A 25,328-nucleotide genomic window follows, 5' to 3' on the forward strand; every position below is an offset into this window, starting at 1 on the left:
CAACTAACTATATATGGAATTTCAATGGTTTTGTGTGAGTAAAATAAGGTTTTTTAAATGCTAATTCCTAACTATATATGGTCTATAACCTATGGTTTTTTCAGTGAATTTTCAAGGTTTTGTAAATGCTAATTCCTAACTATATATGGTCTATAACCTATGGTTTTTTCTGTGAATTTCATTGGTTTTTTAACAGCTAATATCTGTAGCTGTAAAATGTATTCTTCTTTAAATCCAAAAATATATTTTATATGTTTATGAATAATTTTTTTTTAAAATATTTTTTTTTCTTCGTTCCCGCTTCGCGAATCGGGAAGCTTCCCGTTAGCTGACCTTGATGCCGCGAAATAGACCGCGAGCCGGTAAACGTTTCTTTACCGCAAGTGCCGCGTTAGAAAACAACATAGTGACGCCTCCCGTCCGCATGACGTTTCACGTTGTCGCGTGATACGTCATATGACGTGCTACGTTAGCGAACTGGTACGCGAAGCGAGTCGCAAAGCGCAGGTTTCTAGAAGCAAACCGGGAGGCCCTGCAAAGCGCTTAACGTAAACACAGCAAGTCATGTGACTTGGTAATAACACTTTTCATTGGTTCATTTCACTTTTGGTTTCCTAATGATGTAAGACTAGGTCATATAATCTAAAATGAACACTTTTGATTGGTTGAGAACTCTTGTTTTTCCCAAATGATGAAAATCCCTCCTTCTTTCCTCACTCTGACTTTCATCATTGTGAGAGAAAGACCCTTTGTGATCACTGAGCAATGGCTTCTTTAGTAGCTTCAGCTGGTGCTTCCCCACCACCTCCACCACATCCAAGGAAGAGTGGACCACCTGCTCAAGTTGTAATTCAACAAGAAGAAGAAGAAGAGGAACAGGAGGACGAGCACGAAGAGAGGCAGTTTTTGCCTGAGCAGCCCAGGACGTCTCACCGGAAAGAAAACTTCATTTGGCAATTTTTTAAAATTCCCAAAGGTCAGAAAAAAGTAAATGCAAGATACGTAACTTGCCTTATATGTCAAGATAGACTGTCCAGAGGGACCGACAAAAAATACAGTTTCGGAAACTACACAATGCATCGCCATATGACTAGGTGGCATCCTAACAACTACAGTGCTGCACAGTTTCGGAACGACCTAGATAATCTCCCTATTATGGCCAGAAGATCTGTTGTACCGGAAGTAACGGGACCAGAGGGCAGGGAGATGGTGCCAAATATACAAATGAGATTTGGTGATGTAAAACACATCTGCGCATTTTGCGATGGATTCATTTCCTACGGAGAAAAAAGCATCACTCTGATCAACAGAGCTATTGACTATCATATGCAAGTTTGTCCGAAACGCCCAAAATAATAAATACTTCTTTTTTTTGTTTTGTTGCTCCTGTTGAGCCCTTTACAATGAATCGTTTTCATTGCCCCCTCCAAGAAAAACCCAAAAAAATATAAAACTGTTCCGAAAAATTCAAAAACAGTAAAAAAATGTTCAGAAAAATAAAAAAAAAAAGTTCTTTTCAGAACTACCTCCCCGTTATTAAAAAATTGGTACAATATTTGGAACTGTGCCAACCTCTATTTCTCTTAGTTCGCTTCCCAGTTCGCTCGCGGGTACGCGAACCGGAAGCGACCCAAAAACAGTAAGTATAAGGGAAGGAAACAGACACTTATGTTAAAAGAAAGACAGCTATAAGGGAGTAAACTAGAGATACCATTACCCGTAATCCACTGCTGATGATGTCACATATTACATCATTCATGACATGCTCAGTGACATCATCAGCAGAGGATTGCGGGTTTTTTGGCAACATGCCTTATCCACGGTTTAATAACGCTGCCTTTTGCTTTATATAAGTTTTCAAATTGTATGAAATATATACCAATAGGTCGTTATGAACCTTTAGGTAGTGCTTTTCTTCATGAGGTCTGGTCGCTTCCATACACATACAGATGTTTCAAAGATGATCAAGAAGTTTATCTGAATGGAGAGGAATGCACTGAGACGCCAGATCATTCACTAATGTGTAGGCACATACATTTACACGGTTCATGCAACAAACACCGACCAAATATGGCTTGCGTGTTGCAAGGCACGCCAGTTCCTGCTATCATCCCCACGTTCAAGTTGTTGGAAAATGGTAGTTATTTGATGCTCAATAATGAAGATTGTTCTGAGTTAATTAAAAGTATTCCTTTTATCGTAACAGTAAGTGAACGGGTTATTTGCTGCAGAAATGTTCTATTTCCTCCCACACATGAACATAGGGAGTTTTCAATCTGGCCACAAATACCAACCTTGAGACACGTTTCAACGGCATGGCAAGAATAAGAGCTCTTTTGTCTCAGAGAGAGGTGGCCTTGAGTTCGGCCCGTGAAACTTTCGTACTTCACATAGCGAACACCCATACAGAGGTGCAAAACCTTTTTCAATTAACATTTGCCTTTCAATTTCAGCAACATGTTTCCGACTATCTTTAACGCATCCTCCACAAAGTCCCTGGTGCACTTTTTTAAAGTTGTTACCAGTGGTCTCGTCACTTCATTTGAGAAAATCTTTGGAGTCATCCCTGCTTCCTTTCATTGTATTTTCTGCACTCTGGTTCGTGGATTGCCATTTTTACTTGCATTACCAGCGGACGCTCTTGTGCTTTTTTACATTTTTAAATATGGATGTCCCTCCTATGCAACCTCCGACCCTGCAGCTGCTGACACTGTTCCGCAATCGCGTGCTAGAATATTATGGCACAATGCCGTTGGCGATATTAAGCACGGCATATGGATTATCTTTTCGGTTCTCCTACTTCACCTGTGTCCAGCCTGTATTTCACTGCCTGACCTGTGATTTCGATTGGGCCATTGATTTGTGTCTCTGCGGACCGGTTTCTCCTGACGTCGACTTTAATCAGCTGATGACTCCTATCATTACTCACGAGTTGCTTTGTCCTGGCGAAAGGATTATGGCTGTGGCATTGATGCATGGACTACTTGGTCCCTGGAATTTACTGGCGGCAGCACAGTCTTTCTTGGAACAGAGCTTTCTTGAAAACCCACCGAGCTGTCCTCTGATGGTGATAGAGGATCCGGTGCTGGGAGAGCACGTATGTTCTTTTCCGCTTTTAAATTGGATGGCTGAACTGTTTTCGGATGAAGACGGTGACTTCCTATTGGAGGCTGTTGCAGCTTATTTTGCATACACAGTTATGTCATAGACCTTTTTCATGTTTGATATGCTGAGTACTAGCATTTCATTGACAATTCATTGACTTATTTGTCAAGTTTTTATTATTTACCTTGCCTATTGGCTTAAGACTCGATAAAGTACTTGGCTGTTTTATTTTTCTTTAGCATTAAATTTTCCTAGTTTTTAATGCTTTACCTTGCGGACCGTCCACATATAAACTTGCAATCTGCTCTCATGAGATGGCACTTCTATTATCTTATTCAGTTCGTTTCCGGATCATGAGGAGGTGTCATCTAGGTCCTGGATATCTTTACACCGTGTTAAGTTAGCATGGGCTCATTACCGGTTTAAACGCCATTTTTCCTTTTTTGCAACTTCTGCACACGACACTTAGTTGTTGCTTTAGCTTTCCACCTAGTAGTTCATCGTGGTTTACATGAGAATAATATGTTATTGGTCTACTATCTGCTTTACTTGTTAAACTATATCTGTACAGCGAGTGCTAAAGTTTCAAGAACAACACGATACAGAATTGTTATGAGGTCTGATCTCCACGACTTCATACTCATAACATAAGTGCAACTTCTGCCAATTCTGGGCATGAGGCGGGTTTTATATTGCTTTGCCGAACACACATACACAACAGTTGATGCGGTTCACATGAAGAGAGAGCTGGTGTATGCTGATGTGATTCCTTCAAATCTAAGACACTAAAGTATGGGCACGCCCTAAACCAACACAAAGAGACCTTCTTAGCAAATAATATAATATGTGTATTAGGGAGGGTGAGATATAAGCAGCCGCGGGCCGTGGAGGGAGTTACGGTGAAGCAGGGAGGCGGGGAGGGGGAGAAGCAGGGTGGAGCCCTCTCTACCTTGCCCCTCCCCCTCCCCGCCTCCCTGCCCCACCGTAACTCCCTCCACGGCCCGCGGCTGCTTATAAGTGTTGCTAACTCTTATTCATTTACAGCATGTTAACATACTGTCACCATTCGCTTTTTATGTACTAGTAACTATGCTGGTAATTTTGCTACTGATAATATGTGTACTTGTATTCTCCACCCTGCTTCTCCCCCTCCCCGCCTCCCTGCCTCCCTGCCTCAACGTAACTCCCTCCACGGCCCGCGGCTGCTTATAAGTGTTGCTAACTCTTATTCATTTACAGCATGTTAACATACTATCACCATTCACTTTTTATGTACTAGTAACTATGCTGGTAATTTTGCTACTGATAATATGTGTACTTTTATTATCTAAGGTACTACGCCTGAGAAGACGGCATTAGTAAATAAACATTTCAAATACACATCTGTTCTTCTTAACTCCATGTTCTGGTTTCTAAGAAATCTATAACGACCGACTGTTCATGAGTTCCACGTATCCTGAGGTACTATAAGTTCATATTCTGGATTGTCTAAACATTGAGAGTTTGTTATATCCAATGTGACACTGTACCTAGCTTGCTAAGGAGTTTTTGATTACTAACGTGAGTTTTGGGACACCCTAATTCGCCGAGGTTCCAATCCTCTGTCCACAGTTCTGTGTGAGAACAGAAACCCTGCGACAGGGGCACCCCCGACCCTTGCTGGAGCTTCATCACACTTGCGATACAACTCCAGCAATGCGCCACCTTTACGGCACAGATACATCACGCATCTGTGCTGTTTTTGCCCCATGATGCGCCGCATTGTAAATGCAGCACACCATAGGTGACGGAACAGCGGCACAGAATGACTAACACATCCCTGGTGATGCGCCAGTCATCATAAATGTATCCCTATGCTTCTTATCTTGTTAGAGATGAACCGCCATATGTATCATCAAAGTTTTTTGCATTTCCTAAATAGCGAACTTTAAGGAATAAATAGCGATTCTTTACCATTCCTAGTTTGCGATGAGCTATTTGCTAATTAGCCGAATGTAGCCCAATGAAGCCCAATGAAGCCCAATGTAGCCCAAAGATGGCCGCCAGACACACAAAAAAACAAATGTAGCCCAAATATCAGCCAGATGTAGCCCAACTATAGCCCAGTGACAGAATGACCAATCAGCTTCGCAAACCTCCGTTACGCGAAGCGGAGCGCTGTTACAGATATATATCTTTTTTTGAACGTTAATTTCTCAAAATCCACTGGAGCACATATATTGAGACCTAGCAAAGGCACATCGGGCTACCAGTCCCTAATATTTTGCCAAGTTTCGTGCAAATCCATTCAGCCGTTCAATTATTATTATTATTTTTTTTTTTGCCCCGCGGGGCCCTTTTAAAACCTCCACATCAAACCTAGGGGGTCAGCGAGGATCTACTATGCCCCCTTATAGTTATTTCCCCCTTTGTTTTGACCTCCTCTTGTCTCTCGATCCTACCGAGAGACAAGATGGCGGCCGCTACGGACTGTTTGGAATGTTGACAGACGCCGGAGAACCAATCAGCTTCGCTTCACAAAGCTCCGTTGCGCGAAAAGTCCGCGAACCAGTGCGCTGCCCAGTCCGCGCTTACAGATATATATCTTTTTTTAAATGTTAATTTCTCAAAATCCACTGGAGCACATATATTGAGACCTACAAAAGGCACATCGGGCTACCAGTCCCTACAATTTTGCCAAGTTTCGTGCAAATCCATTCAGCCGTTCGGGCTAAAAGTGAGGCCAACCGCCCTATGGAAAACTCAATGTTAAAAACACGTTTTGGGACCCCCCTTTTTTCTCGGCCCCCACTGGACGAACCCCCCCCAAATTTTCAAGGGCTGCTCAGAAACAAAATGTGCCATTTTCCTGAAAATTTCAGCCAATTCCGTCCACAAACGCCAAAGTTATTAGACATAGAATTTTCAAAAAACCCATAGAGAAAAAATCCTAACTATATATACCTACTGGCGACCGCCAGTAGGTAATACATATATACACATATACATATATACATATATATACATATACATATATATACATATATATATACATATATACACATATATATACATATATACATATATATATACATATATACATATATACATATATATATACATATATACATATATATACACATATACATATATATATATACACATATATATACACACATATATATATATATATATATATAAATGATCCTTGGATTTTCACCGTGTTGCTGACTCAAAAATCCACTTGAGCAATCCCTACATACATACATTTAGTGAAATTCATTTCATAGAAATAGGACTTGATAATGGCATACATTTTGGAATGGTGTTTTGGTGTTTTACCAGTGTTTTTTTGACAAAAATATAACGTTTTTACAAACGACTCTTTAGTTGTATTTAAATGAGTGACAAAAAATTATCTTACAAAAGTTGATTTCTCCATACTGAAAAGTGCATGGGTTAATTGATAACGACTCATATTGTATAAATATAATCACGCTCAGTGTGGTCTGTCTAGTATCACATGAAAACCATTTCATACACCTTGATACAGCCCTAGTGGGCAATTATTCAGACCGAAAATGTCTGCCATTATCATTTGAATGTAAAGACAGAGTAGTCCTATTTCTATGAAAATGAATTGCACTATATGTATTGGGATTGCACAAACATTACTTGACCCGTGACCAAGGTGCTCTGGCACTGAAACGCGTTGGGCGTTTACTTGTGGCATGTTTTGTTAATTAAACTCACAAATTAATAACTATTCTGAGCCTCGAGTGGGTTTTTGAGTCGGCAACACGGTGAAAATCCAAGGATCTTGTGTGGAGGGTCGCGACCTCACCTCGAGCCTGCCCCCATTAAGTGGCTCGGAGACCCGCGACTTCATTTGCTTATATATACAAGGCGGACCGTGCGATGGGGTCCACTAGGCTCTATCGTGGTGCGGGGGACCGACCATCCTGGTGCAGCAGAATGAGTAAAAACTGGACAGTACAGCACTATCTTCACCGGCCCACTGGGGTTTGAACTTGTTTTATCAAACCGTTTTTAAATGATGAACTCACTGGAGTATGTATTTTTTGCGTTGACTCCAAGAACCAGCCTGCCGCTTCGCGGCCACGCCCACTGCAGCAGGTTCTTTTCATATAGAGTGCACGCCACCAGGGCCGGTCCTAGGCCTTCTGAGGCCCCGGGCGAAAGGGAAGATGCGAGGCCCCCCTTGTTGCATATTGCGTCACAAGAAGTGACATCACAGAAAGGGACATCGCAGTACTATTGATCTTATTTGGCATCACTGAAGCTAACTAATGTGGATATCAGTAACATGGACAAAAAGTAGAGGGGATTGAAAACACGTGAGCAAATATCAATTTATTATAAAAAGTAGATAAAATTAAATATTGCAATGAAACAAGGTTGAGAGAATGAACACAATGCTTGTTGCAAAATGCAGTGAGGTCACAAACTCCAAACCAGATCGCTTGTAACCACAAAAATGTTTGAACATCTGGCCCATGGCTCTTCTAGCTGACAAGTTAAAACTTTTTGATTCTGCTGGTTTTAGTTTGAAAGTGAAAATTACATAGATTGGTCCAAAGATCGCCGACCTTGCACCAGGAAGCTTAGCACCTACAACAGTGATTACTCAGGATCAGGCACGTTGCCCATTGGGCTCAAAGGGCTTCAGCATCTTTTTAATTGAGATTTTTCAAACAAAGAGTACAGGCACAGTATAGAAGAAAGAGGAGCAATCGCATAGTGGGGTATGAGGACTGTGAGACGGAACAGCATGCTTTGCTATCAAGTTGTAGAGTCAAGGTACCATCATGACGTAACATAACATAGTAACATTTAATCTTAGTATCCTAGGTCATAGGTGCTTGAGATGAGTAAGGAGCTATAAGAGGACTGGCGAGTGTTGAAGCGCAGAGAATTCTAGAGGAGGCCACCTCACCTACCGGTAGTGAACAGCAATGTAGAGCAGACTTTTTGTGCAGTGGCGAGCGTTACTATTACGTAATCTTTAAGGGTGTGTAATATACCGACCTTGGAAGGTTAAAAGTGTTAGCTTGCCTAGGCACGATTTACGTGTAGGAACCGCAGGTCAGGAGTGAGCATCTGATTTACTGACACATCTTGCCAGTAACGCATAAAGAGCATCTTCTGGTCCATGCCGTACTTCAGGACTAGAGGATAAAATGCATTTTGAAGCAATATGGTTGAGAAGTTGATAGCATGGCCATCGAAATGATCACTGCAAGAAGTCACTCAGCACCACCACAGCACCACTCAGCACCACCACAGCATCACTCAGCGCCACCTCAGCATCACTCAGCACCACCACAGCACCACTCAGCACCACCACAGCACCACTCAGCACCACCACAGCATCACTCAGCACCACCACGGCACCACTCAGCACCACCACGGCACCACTCAGCACCACCACAGCACCACTCAGCACCACCACAGCACCACTCAGCACCACCACAGCATCACTCAGCACCACCACAGCATCACTCAGCACTACCACAGCACCACTCAGCACCACCACACCACCACAGCATCACTCAGCATCACCACAGCATCACTCAGCACCACTCAGCACCACCACAGCATCACTCAGCACCACCACAGCCTCACTCAGCACCACCACAGCATCACTCAGCACCACCACAGCATCACTCAGCACCACCACAGCACCACTCAGCACCACCACACCACCACTCAGCACCACCACAGCATCCCTCAGCACCACCACAGCATCACTCAGCACCACCCCAGCATCACCACTCAGCACCACCACAGCACCACCACAGCACCACCACAGCATCACTCAGTGCCACCCCAGCATCCCTCAGCACCACCCCAGCATCACTCAGCGCCACCCCAGCATCACTCAGCGCCATCACATTATCACTCAGCACCACCACAGCACCACTCAGCACCACCACAGCACCACTCAGCACCACCACAGCATCACTCACGGCCTCCACAGCATCACTCACGGCCACCACAGCATCACTCAGGGGCACCACAACATCACTATGCGCTACCATAGCATCACTGAAAGCCACAGCATCACTCGTCGCCGCCACAGCATCACTCGTCGCCACCACATCACTCCGCGCCATCACAGCATCAATATGTGCAACCATTCAACAACAACTGGTTCAAATACATTCTCTCAATGTTTCAAGCTTTATTACAAATGTCACAAAACGATGTTAATATTTCACTTCTGTTCTTGGATTTTCTTCACAATAAAATACACTGAACATAATCTTCACAAAAGTTATTTACAAAAGTTTAAGCTGTTGCCATTATAAATTACAATCACTTTTATTTAAGTATTAATTAATTAAAAAATTAAAAGCCATTGTTATTTGTAATATCAATACATCTAAGTCACGTAAATACAAAACATGTTGCTTTACAAATGCTAAAGGTGTCACATTTGCGAAAGTTATAACTATTGGCATTGTAAATGACAAAGCTATTAATTTAGCTATTTTCAAAACCAAGACATAAATAATAAAATTGTCATTTACAAGACCAATAGCTCAAACTTTCCTAATGCGAGACCTATTGCATTGCAAATGCTTGTTTAAAAGGTCCACTATACTTAAACGGCAAGGTGCTGTTCTACTAGTAATTTATGAACGTGGTTTCCACTGCAACTGATTTTGCTTCACTTACTTTTTCACGTCTCTGCTTCCTGCCCAATAGCCACCGATGGCTACAATGCCCACATTACAAAGATGATAATTTTGTAGTCCAGGACAGGCTCATTGGAGGCATACATTGCCACCTTCACTAACTTGCCAAATGTATCACCAATATATAAATGAGTCCTGCTTAAAACCTACACTCTTTCTGCGCTTTCTGAAACAGACACCGAAGGCTACAAGGCCCAGGGAAGGGGGCCCCCACACCATGACCTTCCAGCTCGACACAGTGCTATGAGGCCCTGGGAGGGGGCCCCCCTCCCCTGGGCCTTCAAACCGTAACAAGGCACTTCCCAAGACACTGCAGAGAGCTCATCAGAGAGCAAAAAAAAAAAAAAAAAAAGTCAGCTGAAGGGGTGTGCTTCAATTGTAGCTGTACCTAGCTTAGATGGCAACAGTAAATATATTTTCGATGTGTATGTAATATTGCCCCCCCTGTCAGATCAGTACAAGTCAAATATTGCTTATGCATACATTTTAATATACAAGACACTGCCCTACCAAGATTCGAAGTATAACAAAAGCCAGTTGATCTGGCTGCTCCCTCCTCCCCTCACCCACCTTCTCTTACCTGTGTCCGGCTGGTGCTCGAAAGAAACAAAGGGGCCTCTGTTGCTTGGATACAAAATGCCCAAACAGAGCCGAGAATGGCCGGTACTTAACCAAGGCGCCCGAGGCGCTGCCGGGGGCCCTGAAGTGAGCTGTGAAAGTGTGACCTTTCACAGGGGCGCGAGGCCCCCTGTGTTTTGCTGAGCGCGAGGCCCTGGGCGGCTGCCCACACTGCCCATGCCTAGCGCCGGCCCTGCACGCCACCCATCATTACCAACGGTCGCCATTGATGAAGGGATCACCATCCCGAAACCGGTCTGGCAGTTACTTACCTGGCGAACCAGTGTCTGCACGTCCTGTTTGCTGCTGTTCCTGAAAATGAAATGGATCCAAATATGCCGATCCTGTGGCATCTTCATGTCAGGGCTTAAACTCTGGATTGAATATATATGTATATATGTATATAGATATAGATTTTTTTAAGGTAATTCATCACATTTTGGGGTCTTGTGCATGGTTTTGAGAGTAAGGGTTCCAATAAGAAGGCTATTTTCTACATAAAGAGCCCATTTCATAAACATAAATTAAGTTAATACAGAGAAACAGCCTAACTTTGCCACTGGTGAAATCAAAGGTGGGCCAAGGAAAGAATAGTCATTGAAACCACTACACTAAGCATACAATACAACAAAACGTATACCTGAAAGTCAACACTTCATCTCAACACTATTAACACTCTACAAGCAATTAGTGACAGAAAACATGTCCAACGCACCTTCTCGTTGTAGGGTTCATCTCGCAGGACCTCAGGGGCCATCCAGTAGGGTGATCCAACCACCGACAGCTTCTCTTGACCTACACTGAAAACACAAACATTCTTAAGAACAGGTTAAATTGAAACCTACAAGATTGTAACAACTCTTTCACTTCCTGTTAAATTCTTGGTTATACCTCACCATCACAAATGACTGTGAAAGAAGAGCTCCGCCGGTAGGAAAACGGACTGCAAAATTTGAGAAGCTCAGTGCACTCCAATTGTTTTACAAGAACACCAATCACCGGAGATGCAGCATAAACAAACAAAGCATGTTTTAGATAGTCATGCAGGCTACTTTCCCACGTGTCATACTGCAGTGGGAAGGAAAGTGCTGAAGGAGGAGCTAGGAAGTACAGCATCCCTTGGACTTAAGAATAAGGGTTTCACCTCTGGTTCAGAACATGGAAATCTTAACAGATGCAAACTTTACTTATCCTTGCATGAAGACATACATCTTCAGTAAGTTAACAAAATGATGGCGAATGGTAGAGCTGCTTCTTGGAGACATGTATTATTGAGGTTATTAGACATAGCTTACACTACGACTAGATCTGAAACAGAGCTGATGACTCAAGTGATGTGAAGCAGCTTTTAAGATTAGATAAGAACAAGAGTTGCAGAACCCAAATCATTGCACTGCGACAGGAAATTGCTTTCAATGGTTCACAACTGATAAACCTTATTTCAAGAAAAAGTTACTTGCCTGTAAAAGTAGCAATGAATGCATGTATTTTACAAATGTTAGGTGTAAATGAATCAATATGAGTTATAAGGTGAGTGTCTGGACTCAAGTTTAGGAGTAAAACGAGTCAAATGTGCATAGACTGACAATAGCAGCAGGTCCAAAACTTCCAACCGCACCAACAAAGTGACAGAGGCGACAAAACCCTAACCACAGGGGAATGTTCTCCTTTCAGAGCAGGAAAGAGATTAAGGCTCGTGGTAGGCAGGAAGACAGTCACATGTGAATGTACTGATTGCAGCACTATCACAGAATCATTATTACAGCTAAATAACTTAGTTCCTAACTATTAAAATGTCCAATTATTCAATGTGTCTATATGCATAATATACAAGCAGTGAACACCTCAGAGGAGGGTAATGAGAATTTTTCTTGTCAGGTACGTCTTATCTGAGTACTAGCTCTTCAAGGTGTTGTTAACCATAAAGCACGCCCTGCTGAAAGCGTAGGCCCTTCTTTCATCTTGCGAGGCAAGCTATAGATTAAGATGCCAGAGACTGAAGGTAATTATAGTATTAAGATTCCAGGCACATCACCAACCAACAGGCCATCTGTGCTGGGAGAATTAACTGAAGAAACAAACAAGTCTTTTTTCATTTGCCTGATGTATTCAGCCCTGTTGATGTGTATCTGAAAGCTTTCATGGCATCCATGTTATGAAATCTGTTCTGCAGGAAAATCATGATGAGAGAAAAGTGGGGTCTGATTTATATTCTGAATCTGAAACAATCTTAGACAAGAAGCCAGGATGGGTCCAAAAGCAAAAATATGACTTACCTACACACGAGTACATAGATGTCCACAGTGAGATCCTAAAACACTGAGCTGCTTACCCAGATAAAACAACCCTATTCCAGGTCCAACCTGTAGGAGCTGGATTGCACAGCTGGGGAACCTAAGTCTTGTTACAAGATATTGTTCTAAGTGCATCAAACTTTAGAAGCCATACAAGAATGGCATGCACAGTTACATGGTAGATGCATGTCCATTAATCAAGGAAAACTTAAATGCATGGTTACTGGAGAAAGTGAGAACTGCAGGCGGACCTCGTTGTGGCTCAGAGGAGGGAGGAGTCCATTACCTGAAGGGATTACACTAAGAAAAGTGTTTACCTATGTTTCCAAGTGATTCAGGAAGGGGGCAGGACAAGATGGGTAGATGAAACAGATTCTAGTGTCTTGGTGGGTAGACCGAAAACACATAACATACTTTTTTTCTTTATGTGCAATCCGGATTTTTAAAAACTTTTTTTAAAGTTACATCGGGGATAAACAGAGAATTTTTTTATTGTTGCAACACTACGAAATAGAAAATAAATGAAGACTGTTGGAAAGTGGGTTATTGGTAGGGGCAAATGTAGGTCTTGCCACTGGCAATAAGGCCACTAACACTTGGTAGGACTCAGCATAGGTCTTAGAAAATTATTCCTATGTTCAACCCTTGGTAACGTGGCTGCGAGCAGGCAGGCTTAACTTCAAAGACAGGTATGTAAAGCATTTAAAAACACAATTTCAGTAAATAATTGAGACATAACACAAAATAAAAATCCAACACCAATTTATAAACATAGGTAATATTTTTATCTTTTAAATGACACCAACCCGAAAATAATCCACTGTAGGGAACCAGAGACATGATTTTCTTAAAGATGAGTCCCTTTCTAGTGCTTAGAAAACAACAATGCCCCTTTTAGTCATTTCATTTTCTCTGACAGGGACACCTTTAAGAAATTGTTCTGGAGAATCTTACCAAATGAGTTGTGCCTTCTCCAGCAGGTGGGGTCCAGTTAGAACTCCTTCCTGAAGTTCTGCTCGCAGGTCCCAAAGTATCCAACACACAATCCAAGGTTCTGGAATCTCCAAGAGGGTCCTTGAAAGTGTGAAACTTCAGCGAACGCTCCATTGCGCCATTACCTTACCTCGCATTGCCAGGAATCAGGAGCCCGGTCACGACAGGAGCCCAGAGACGCCATCCCAGCCGTGCGGGGAACGGCGCGGTGTGTTTGCGTGTTGGTGGGGCAGTTAAGGACCACAGGCCCCAGAAGTCCCTGTGAGGCGCAGGGGAAGTGACGCTGCTGGATGGCGCCTAAGGCCCTCATAATCGGCCCGGCCCTCCCGCAGCGCGGGCGCTGCCCGGGCCAAGGGCGAGCCCATCCGTGCCCACTGAAGCCAGGAGGAGGCTGGGCTGAGCCTTTCACTGGACCATCGTCGTTCTTCTATTGGTGTTCCTGCAACTGGCTCATTGTTGTTGTTAGAGCCAGCTGGATCTGTCGACAATAGAGATGGCCAGGTGGATATACCGCTCCTTCAGGGACCATTAATGTCTTTATCAGAGCCGTCCGAGGTTGACTCTCATAAAGAGGGGGACAAATCCCCCATCCACCCTTCCCCCCCAAAAAAATATGGACTCGCCAGCAACGTATGAATAAAGCTACCAGGGGGGAGCACTTGGCTAGTGTAACCTCAACAAAAAGGAAAGCGGGTAGTATTCCGGCCACCTTACAACAGGCCAGTAAAGTGTCGAAAAATGGGGGAGGCACACGGGGAAAGAAGGGGTGTGCGCGTGAGGCTGCTAGTTCAAGTGCCCTTAGTTTGTTGGACATTAGCACACGGGTACGGTCTGAGCAGGTGCCCTGTGATTTGGAAAACCGAATTGTATCTAAACTTGAGGAGAAGCTATTGGAACTATTGAAACCTATTTCCTCTAAACTTTCTGAAATAGATTCCAGGTTGGATAGAATTGAAAATCAGCTACTTCCTCTTGTACGTAACTCACCGACTGGAGGTTCTAGTGAATCTATTGCCTCGACTGGGATTATGGGGGCTGTGTCTAATCAGACCCCTACTGTGGCCGATGTGGGGGGTATTAAAGCCATCAAGGCCCCTGTGGTGAATACAGGCAGTAAGCATGTTCCGATCTCAAAAGAAAGACCAAGGGATGATCCCAGTAGTAATATAAATGAGGTCCCGGGGCGGGGTGACCGTGTACGTCAGCACAGAACAGACAGGCTAAATGTTCCCCCTGAGCCGACCCCATATACTGTCATCTTGACAAATGTTCCCCCCCTGCAGAGTGGTGTGGATGAACACTGGATGTCTCTGCGAAACAAGGCGCTACACCACGTAAATAATTTGACAGGTTTGGGGAGTCACTTATTTAAAGAATTCAAAATCACACGTAGGATCCCCTGGGTAGGGAACTCTGTTCAAACCAGCAGAGGGGACTGTGTGATTTTGAATTTTGCCTCACCGCAGATCGTTAAATTGATTGGATAGGGCTGGAATTAGGCATTGTTTAGAGGATGGTATTGGTATTGTACCTTTAGGGTTTTTCTATAGAGACTCCCTAGCAGTGATAAACGAAAGGTCAGAACGCAGGCAACTACCACACTCCTCGCGACTTCTTTATACCCATTCAAAATAGATTTGAGGTATTCTCAGATCTGGAAGAGATTGATTGACTAGCGACCCCAGGCACGTCAAACATTGCTGTTCAGTTGAATGGGGTTCAAATGAAGGAAATATTAGCAGCAAGTATTTCTTCCAAAGAGAGGATGGTCTTAATTAAATTAATGAGGGCACCAAGACATTAACTTGGAATATTGAGGCCTAAAAAACAAACTAGATGATGACCTATGGAGAAACACTATGTGGAGCTGACATCATTGGGTTGCAGGAAACATGGGACACTGAGAACTTGCTATGCTTAGATGGTTATATGATTTACTTTGCCCCAGCAACTGCCTCTAGTAAGGGGAGGGCGAAGGGCAGGTTAGTGACTCTGATTTCCGCAAGTATTTCAGGTACCCACACTAAATTGGACACAGGCTCACCGCACTGTTTGGTAGTGCAAATTGCTTCTACCCACGTGGGCACTATTCTGATTATTAACTTTTATAATTCATTTGATAGAGTTACTGCCACAGAACACCTTGCTAGTCTGAATTATTTTTTTGACACATACAGAGAAGATTACACAGACCCTTATTCGGTTATTGTTTTAGGAGACTTTAATGTGCATGGCTGCCCTGAGAACTGTCATGTCATGGACAGCTTAGGTCCTCCAGATCAGGGGGCCATCCACTTTGAGCATTCCCCGCAGGGAGAATTTCTGGAGGCACTAATGGCTGAAAATGGACTAATACATCCTTGTATATCGAAAGGGTCCGTACCTACTTTTAAAGGGAATGGTACATCATCAATCATCGATTACATTTTCATTAGTTCCCTGTTGGGCACCAGGGTCTGTGGATATAGAGTAATCTGGTCCACATTCAGCAACCATAATCAGGTGGTCTTGACCATGGTGGATGTGGTCACGAAACTTGAAATATGCAATAGGAAGATAGATAAACTAGATATCCGGCCCACAGATCAGGCCCGCAGAATTAGGTGGTGTATAGTAGTACCTGAGGATTTTCATAACCTATTAACTAAGGTTGGAGCCGAGATGTGTACCTGCATGAATGAACATGCAGGAGACAAGGAGGTTTTAGAGGCCTATATCAAAATTTGTTCAAAGGTCACGGGTGATCTTAAGCGGCCTGGTAGGGCGCAAGATATAGCCGGGGAGGGGTGGTTCGATCATAACTGCTCGTTAGCACATCGGAATTTGTTGGTGGCTTTGAAACAAAATCCGGTGGATAAGTCCATTGTGCCAGCCCACTAAGGAAAGCTTAGAAAGTAGACCTGGACAATATAAGACGAGAAATCAGAGGCGAGGCATGGGATGAGCTAACATCTATTGATGTCCTTAAAAATCGCTCTAAATTTTGGGCAGTGGTCAATAAACCTTTCTTTCAAGATTCCTGCAACAGCCAATTAGATTGTGGTATCCAGGAACAAGTTTGGTGTTCCCATTTTAAGTCAGTATACGAAGGAGCAGACCCGGGAGGGGTGGTTAAATCTTTACCCATGTATGACTCTTATACTTTATTGGTCACTGAGGTAGAGGTGGCAGAGGCCATCAGCCAGATGACCGGTAATAAGGCTCCCGGACCAGATGGCGTCCCAGCTGACCTTTTTAAATCGGATGTCAAGACATGGTCAAAGGTTTTGTGTAATGTTTTTAATAAGGTGTGCAAATCAGGATTGCCAGGTACCTGGTTTAAATCTGTAATAGTACCTATTTTTAACAAGCATTTGCAATGCAATAGGTCTCGCAGCATTAAAGTTTGAGTTATTGGCATTGTATATGACAATGTGTTGCATTACATTTTTAGCAAAGTCTGTATTGGTGTATGAAGATGATTTGCAATATGAAGCAATGTTGGCAATAATATTATATTATAATAATATTGTAAGTTACTGTTGTACTTAGAAGCATTTTGGTAGCGCATAGTGATGTTGTGGTCCCCCTGAGTGATGCTGTGGTGGTGCCGAGTGATGCTGTGGTGGTGCCGAGTGATGCTGTGGTGGTGCCGAGTGATGCTGTGGTGGTGCCGAGTGATGCTGTGGTGGTGCCGAGTGATGTTGTGGTGATAGGATAGATAGTGAGGGCGATAGATAGATAGAGGGAGGGCGATAGATAGATAGAGGGAGGGCGAGAGAGAGATAGAGGGAGGGCGAGAGAGAGATAGAGGGAGGGCGAGGGATGGAGTGTGGGGCGAGGGATGGAGTGTGGGGCGAGGGATGGAGTGTGGGGCGAGGGATGGAGTGTGGGGCGAGGGATGGAGTGTGGGGCGAGGGATGGAGTGTGGGGCGAGGGATGGAGTGTGGGGCGAGGGATGGAGTGTGGGGCGAGGGATGGAGTGTGGGGCGAGGGATGGAGTGTGGGGCGAGGGATGGAGTGTGGGGCGAGGGATGGAGTGTGGGGCGAGACTGTCCCATTGCTCGGGTTGCTTGAGGCGAGTTTGGGGATAGGGAGCAAGATTCTGCCCTGCCAGAGAAGACGGCGCCTGACTCCGACCTTTGTGGGAGTGACCTCCTCCCCTCCCCACCACCTCCCCCCTAGCCCCCAACCTTAAGTTCTGGACTTCAAAGATATTAACACAACCTTGGTATGTTCCAACTGCGCAGGAGCTTGCTTAGCGCCTTGATGTGCACTCCTGTGCGCCATGAGCCATTCCAGACCCTCGGCTCAGTCACCTCTCTGCCCGTGACAGCCTTGCCTGCCTAGGCCTTCGCCAGAAAGATGGGAAGGGCTTAGAAAATTGCTAAGCCATCCCACTGTTTTTCTAGGTCCACAAAGACTCCCTTAGAAAGACCCGCCAGGTAAAACCTGCTGAACAAAAGCATGCAAATTGCTGCGCGAGACCTAAACAGGGTCCCTGCTTTCTGTATTAGCAGAAAGCAGAGCAGGCACAAAAAGTAGGGACCTCAAGAAGATTAAGAGGGACACAGCTACCAGAAGCTGCAAAGTCCAGAATCTACTCTTGTGCAAACAAACAACGTCAAAGAATGAAGGAGAATACGTACTGCTAGCGGTTCAGATTTCGCTGAGACCACGTGCCACCACCGACGAGTGGCTAATAGAGAGGATGTGGCGTTACGACTAGACCTGCTGACTTTGGAAACTGGGAACCAGGTTGGAGTCCTGGCGTCAGCCCAGCACTGTGTGATTCTGGGCTAAGTCAATTCATCTCCCCGTGCCTAAAAAAAATGCGTCTTTGTGCAATGTAACCGGTGCTCAGGTAAAGCACATCAAAGCCCTCGGGCCAGAGTTCGCGCTGCATAAAACTGCACATTTAACAGTGGCTACTGCATGAACTGCTCAGGAAAGAAACATAATAATGGAGCAGAGTTCTTGGCGTTAACGGACCACGTTGTGGGAAAGTTGGAGGGGGGTCACTGAAAAGAGCAGCAGGCTGCTCAGTGGAGAGGCAGAAACTACCTTGGGCAAAGAAGGACCAACGTATGCTTTTATTTAGGACAAAATGGAATACAAACTCTTGGGGACACTCACTCTGATGAACTCAGGCACGTTTTGCAAGAGATACCGTGAGCAGGGCGTGTCGACAAAAGGGATATGGACGACCAATGATGGAGATGTAGAAAGTTCCGTTGTAGCAAATGGCAGCGCCGCTGTCACCGGCAAGGAGCAGTTCTGTGAGTGGTTGAAAAGTGTCATCACTCCGTCCATCATCTTGTTGGGTTTCCAAAACCAGGACGCGTACAGCCTGACCCGAAAGCATACACTTAAGGCAAGTGACTGAGGAATTCCAGCGACAGGTGTGAATACAGCAATATGTGCCAGGTGACACATATGGTTCCATTGTCACGTGAAATGTGTGCATGGCCACTGGAAAAATCGCGCTTGTAGAACGGAAGTATTTTCGGCGCAAATATGAATTTGCAACATAAAAACACTTAATCTATTGACTGCTGTATAATAGGCAGATTGTAGCACAACAAATTGTAGCCAAAACTGACCAGAAGTTACGTGTTGTGGACAGCATGTACGGCAGCAGTGTGAGTTTTGTGAAAGTTGTGTTCACCGTCAGCCACTGTTGTAATTAGCCATTTAGACAGGTGACAATGTTGCCCAGAAAGTGAAAACACCCCTGATCGATGAAATGGGACGTATTTCTTTATCGCAGGAAAAAAAATATAGCCTGTACAACTCTGTATGTGTGCAAGCTCGAGCTAGTTAGGGAGGGTAGGCACGTCCTGCAACTTAAAGAAGCCTGCTTGAAGGGGCAACCATGTGAAGCGCTCCGACGCCTTCGGGTAAGGTCCACGCTATATAAAAACGCATAAATAAATAGCCTGTACAACTACGTGTCCATAGGAAGAGGAGCATTTCTGTGCACAAGAGAAGTACGGTGCCAGGATAGAGACATCCAGAAAATAATAATAAAACGAATAGCATAGCAGGACTGTGCCACGGGAGCCGGGCATGCATTAGCGCTGACAGCACATTCGATCATATGCCTCCACGCAAACTCGTCAGTCTCATCTGGACTTCCAGTGAAAAGCTTTTTTGTATCTGCCTGCAGCAGAGTTGGTTAGCTGACATTCTGGACAGCATGTACGGCAGCAGTGTGAGTTTTGTGAAAGTTGTATTCACCGTCAGCTCTTCACTGTTGTAATTAGCCATTTAGACAGGTGACAATGTTGCCCAGAAAGTGAAAACACCCCTGATCGATGGAATGGGACGTATTTCTTTATCGCAGGAAAAAAAAATGCCTGTACAACTCTGTATGTGTGCAAGCTCGAGCTAGTTAGGAAAGGGGAGGCACGTCCTGCAACTTAAAGAAGCCTGCTTGAAGGGGCAGCCATGTGAAGCGCTCTGACGCCTTCGGGTAAGGTCCGCGCTATATAAAAACGCATAAATAAATAGCCTGTACAACTACGTGAAACGCATAAATAAATAGTCTGTACAACTACGTGTCCATAGGAAGAAGAGCATTTCTGTGCACAAGAGCCGTTTCCGCCGTTCATGTCGCAGCCAAGTTCGTATTTCTTTATTTCATCTTTGCGAATGAACAGCAAAGTCTCCATCTCCACGTATGAACTGTGAAACCTCCAGACGTGTGTGTGTCTAGTGTATGAAACCCTTCTGTCGCCATCCAGGGAGTTTGGGAAAGTCTTGTTCTCGGCTCCAAACTCTTCCTCAGAAGTAATTGCCGGCGCTCCTCTCACGGCTACTTTCTGTTCTTAGAGGAGGGGTCCGTGTGTACACCTAATGTTGTTCGGAGCTCTTACAACTGCTTTTCGTGTGTCCGTGGGCTGGAATGCAGTTTCTCGCGCACACAGCTCATGTGCCGCAGGACTGAGCAATAAACAATTATGTCATATTTGACACTGTGTGATTCCGGCTTGGTAGCCCGCTCGAGTCTCACGAACACTTTTTCACATTCCCGAGTGCGCTTCGAGCGGGGGAAGCCGAAGAAAGGGTGAAAAAACAAAAGGCGCTATATTCGAAATACACAAACATCTTTATTAGGCGTGAACGTTGCAGTGCATTGTTGGTTACATGTAAAAACTGTACTGTATTAAAATAGTCGGTTAGCTGACATTCTGTAGTGTGTTATCAGCGCCGCGCGCTGGTATGCAGACTCCCCCTGCATTCCAGAGAGGCGCGCGACGCGATCCGGTCTGCCATGCAATGCTGTGGAGACAAGACCTGGCCGCGCCCACAACGTTATCCCATGGGGAAACGCTGCGCGCGGCCAGGTCTGGTCTCACTTCGGCATTCTCAGACTGCTGAGACGCCGACTATAGTTCTCTGGCGAGAACGCGCTTTCCTAGCAGAGACCTAAAAAGGAAAATAGAGGGGACCCCAGTTGTTACCGAACCATTTCCCTTATTGATTCGGCTGTTAACACCTTCGCTACGGCGGCTATTCCGCCGCAGCGCTAAGGGGGTGGGGCGGCCGCACCCATGCTGGTGACGGAACCGCTCCGTCACCAGCCCCGGTTGAGCTGTGCTCATGACAGAGCGGTTCAGTCATGGCCCTGCCCGCTCAATGGAACGCCCATCGCAGGAGCGGAATCCGCGCCGCGCAGGCGCGGTGAGCGGGCCATGACGGAACCGCTCCGTCATCAGCACAGCGCCACCGCAGCTGATGACGGAGCGGTTCCGTCATCAGCATCGAAGGAGCTAAGGTGCTTGGTCGGGTGGTTTTAAGCAAGCTCACAGGGTGGTTGGCAGAAACTAATACCCTCTCGGGTCTGCAATTTGGTTTTAGGAAAGGTCGGGGCACAATCGATCAAAGCCTCAACCTACAACTACTAATTGGAAAGTACACAATCGCCAAAAAGGGCACCCTATACTTATCTTTCATGGACCTTTCCTCGGCCTTCGACTGTGTGAATAGGTCCAAATTATGGGCGATGCTCCTTCATTTGGGCGTGGACAAAAACATTGTGTACTTCCTCGCTGACCTGCACAGGGACCTATCTGCCACAGTGAGATACGACCGCAGGGGTAATTGTACAGGGAAGATGTGTATTGTTAATGGTGTTAGGCAGGGGTGCATTTTGGCCCCCCTGCTCTTCACCCTGTACATTAATGATCTAGGTTCTGTTTTATCCGAGGCATGCAAGGACATACCGAGGGTAGGCAATCGATCAATACCGGCATTGTTGTATGTGGACGATGCCGCCCTTTTAGCACGCACAGCGGTAGGGCTGCAAAGCCTTTTAAACTAGCTTTCTACTTTTATGAAATCTATAGACCTTAGTGTCAACTTCTCAAAATCACACTTCATGATGGTTGGCACTAAAGTGAAAGGGGTAAAAACCTTGCATTGTGAAGGGAATGTGCTGTCTAGGGTATCCAATTTTCCATACCTAGGCGGTATCTTTGATGATAAGAGCACATGGTCTCCCCAAATAATAGCTAAACGAAACGTATTGGCTAGATCCATCATAGCCGTTTTGGGCTTTGCCCGCAAATTGGGAGTTAAACCATTTCAAGCACTGTTAAAGATATATGATGCTAAATGTATTTCCCTTGCAATATACAGGGCAGACCTTTGGGCTTTTAAGAATGTAAAGGCCATTCAAGTGGCTGAGGATAAGTTCCTGAAAACTATTTAATCTGTTCCTCAATCCACATCTGGTTATATTGTCCACCAGGAGTGTGGAGTCGGTTTTTTGGAGGATCGAATAGCCATCGCCCACTTATAAAATGGATCTCTATCTGGCTAAACCCTGAGCTAGAACTGAATCAGGAAATCCTTAGAGATTGTCTAGCACTTGATTTTGGCTGCCGTATCCCCTGGCTCAGTTATGTCCATAAGTTATCTGTCAAATTGGGTCTACCAGAACTGTTTAACTCGCCTGATAAGTTGGTGAAAAGGGACAACAAGTGGGTTAAGGACTCCTACAAGTTAGTGGCCTGTTTGGCCAGAGAGGATAGAGAGCTGGTTAAACCGACTGCAAGGGCTCACCAATTGTTAAAAACATCATGTGCTACTGAGCCATATTGTAAATAATTCTAACCATCGTTTTTTATTACTAGATTCAGGTTCAACCAATTTCATCTCCTCTTTGCTGAATCTTCGGGGTGGAAAAGGGAGGAAGATTTGGGGATTTGCTCTTGTGATGGCTTCTCCACTAAAGACACAATGGACTTTATCTTCTTTTGTGAGCACTTTCTTCCTATCCGTAAGCGTTTTATCATCCCTCTTTTAAAAGATAAAGGTTTTATGCAAGTTAAACCAGCCCTCCATTATTTGCAGCTACTTTCTAATGTATGGGAGATTTTTAATATTGCTAATTTACTCATTGTGGCTGTAAGATTAAAGAAGAAAATTAGATGGGATTAATTAATGCGATGATTCTGACGAAATTAATTGTGGTTGAGGACATTCATTTTTTAATGTTTAGGTGGTTTTAAAGGATGTTTTTAACTGAAATGATAATAGGTACTGTATACATTTTCAGCTTGCACTTTTTCACCCGCACTTTTTTATTGTTGTATGTTTATGGTTTTCTGTTAATAACTCTGGTCTTGACATAAAATGTTTAGTATACTTTTATGGTTTTTGTTATGAACCGAAAAAAGTATTTTTTGACTGACTGTGAAACTTCAATTCCGCAATCAACTTGAACAAAACCCTTACAAATCCACTGGTACTCCAGGCTGGGAATTCTTTTTGGGAATGTCCAGGTAAGCTCTGTTAACCTGTAGCTTGCAGGGAGTCAACTCTTTAGTCTTTTTGCAGCAAGGTAATCCACAGGGCTGCAGTTTCAGTTAGTGCAGTCTTCAGAGGTCAGGCCTTAGAAATCTTTGCACAGCAAAACTTCTCAGTAGGGCACTTCTTCCTTCAGTAAGTTTCAAGCAGTAGATCGAAGGGCTCTGCCCCTCTCAGATACTTATTCAAAATTCTCTAGGTCAAGCAGCAGGTCACTTCTGACCAATGAGAGCAGGGTAACTCCTCATAGTTATGAGCACATCCTGTAGTGTGTCATTATTTTGTCCCAGAGGGCATCAAATATTCCAAATCCATAATGGCTGATTTTCCAGCAAGGAGGTAAGAGCTGGCTAAACACACCCCCTAGGATGACTTATTTCCACAGACACTCCCCCTACTATCTGAGCATACCTTTTTTAAGCCTAGCTCTGACTCTGGGTCAAAAGTGTAAACGTGTAACTGACACCCAGGCCTCCCCTCTGAATTTGAAGAGCATGGTTTACAACTCCACTCCCTGGCCTGGCATTCCTATGGACCAGCACACTGCCCTCCCAGCAGTGTTGGTAGCCCCAGGGGTGCGTTATCACCTCTTCAAAGCAGCCTGGCTAATCCACTTAACTCTGACCAATCAGGGCAGACCACGGGCAGGCTGAATTTAGACTTCCAAACAAGAAAGTCTTATAACTTCTTGAATGTACACTTTAGGAGAAATTCAACAATAAAATATTGTTGGATTTACTACTACCATTCTGGGAAGTCTTTGAATGACCAGGCTAGTCCTCTCCTATCAATAGTTATTAATCAATAACTTCCTACAATGTTAACCTATGGGCCATGGGATTTTCAATGGGGAAAATGACTTGGGCCAGTTTTCTAGCACTAGGGCTTATAAAAACATACTTTATAAGTATTTCCCTAATTTCTACAGGACCCCCACCCCCTGTGCAACTAGGGGGGACTTTAGGGGTTCTGAATCTGCCGAAATATTGCAGATTCTCCTTACCCAGTGCTCCTAGCATCAAAGTCAAATTTGAGCAGCACTTTAACACAATGTGGGGAGTGAAATGTGAAATTTCACTTTACCCAGGGAAATAAAAACTCATTTTATAAGGGTGTACCTTATACATATCTGACTCCCCGCCCCTTGGATACCTAGGGGAGATCCTGAGGGTCCCCAATATGCCAAAACATTGTAGGTTATCCGTTTTAAGTGTCACTACCACCAAAGTCGAGTTTGAGCACAATTTACTTTTTAAAAGCAGTCCTGGCACCCAGGGCTGTTTTTAAACTGACCTCAAGCTTCAGCAGTGCAAACATGCAAGTACAAAAAAAGCTGCTGGCCTCTAAACTGCCATGCCCCAGGGTACTGGGGACTTCTAGGTAGTTTCAATACCCTGTCCAATTATGTACTAGGGGCTTATGGGGTAGGTCATGCCAATTACAGGGGTACCCCACCATACCATAGTGTACCTTTGTGTATGTTAGGTATTTTAACTGTATTCTAATGTGTTCCTTTCAGCTCAGCACTGGCCCTGGGCCTGGTTAGGCTGAGCCCAGGGTCAGTCAAAATCAGTTACACCAGCATTAGTCAGCAAAAAGTTGGGGGTTGCCCAGGGCACAGGATGACTTTGCAACAAAGACACTTCACAACATACAGGGCTATTAAACTCTACATATTGTTATTTTATCAGCCCCATATCTCACACAAAATAGTCCTAAATAACCTAATCACAGACCAAGTCTAATTTAAGTTGTCCATTGCATTAAATTCTCCTGACATTCGAATCAGGTCGGGTGGTGGCAGATGGTTCCTTATTATTCA

General features: G+C 44.4%; 1 protein-coding gene across 2 annotated transcripts in view; it reads right to left on the bottom strand.

Moving 5' to 3' along the window:
- Positions 1-25,328, bottom strand: part of TESK2 (testis associated actin remodelling kinase 2) — a 599,416-nt gene that overhangs the window by 77,762 nt on the left and 496,326 nt on the right. For both annotated transcript variants that reach the window (XM_078671787.1, XM_078671788.1), the window contains one exon: positions 11,140-11,224. In XM_078671787.1, the coding sequence (XP_078527913.1) occupies positions 11,140-11,224 (85 nt within the window). The remainder of the gene's footprint in view (positions 1-11,139; positions 11,225-25,328) is intronic.

This window comes from Lissotriton helveticus, chromosome 1_2 (genome assembly GCF_964261635.1).
Source record: "Lissotriton helveticus chromosome 1_2, aLisHel1.1, whole genome shotgun sequence".
In the NCBI taxonomy this organism is placed as follows: domain Eukaryota; kingdom Metazoa; phylum Chordata; class Amphibia; order Caudata; family Salamandridae; genus Lissotriton; species Lissotriton helveticus.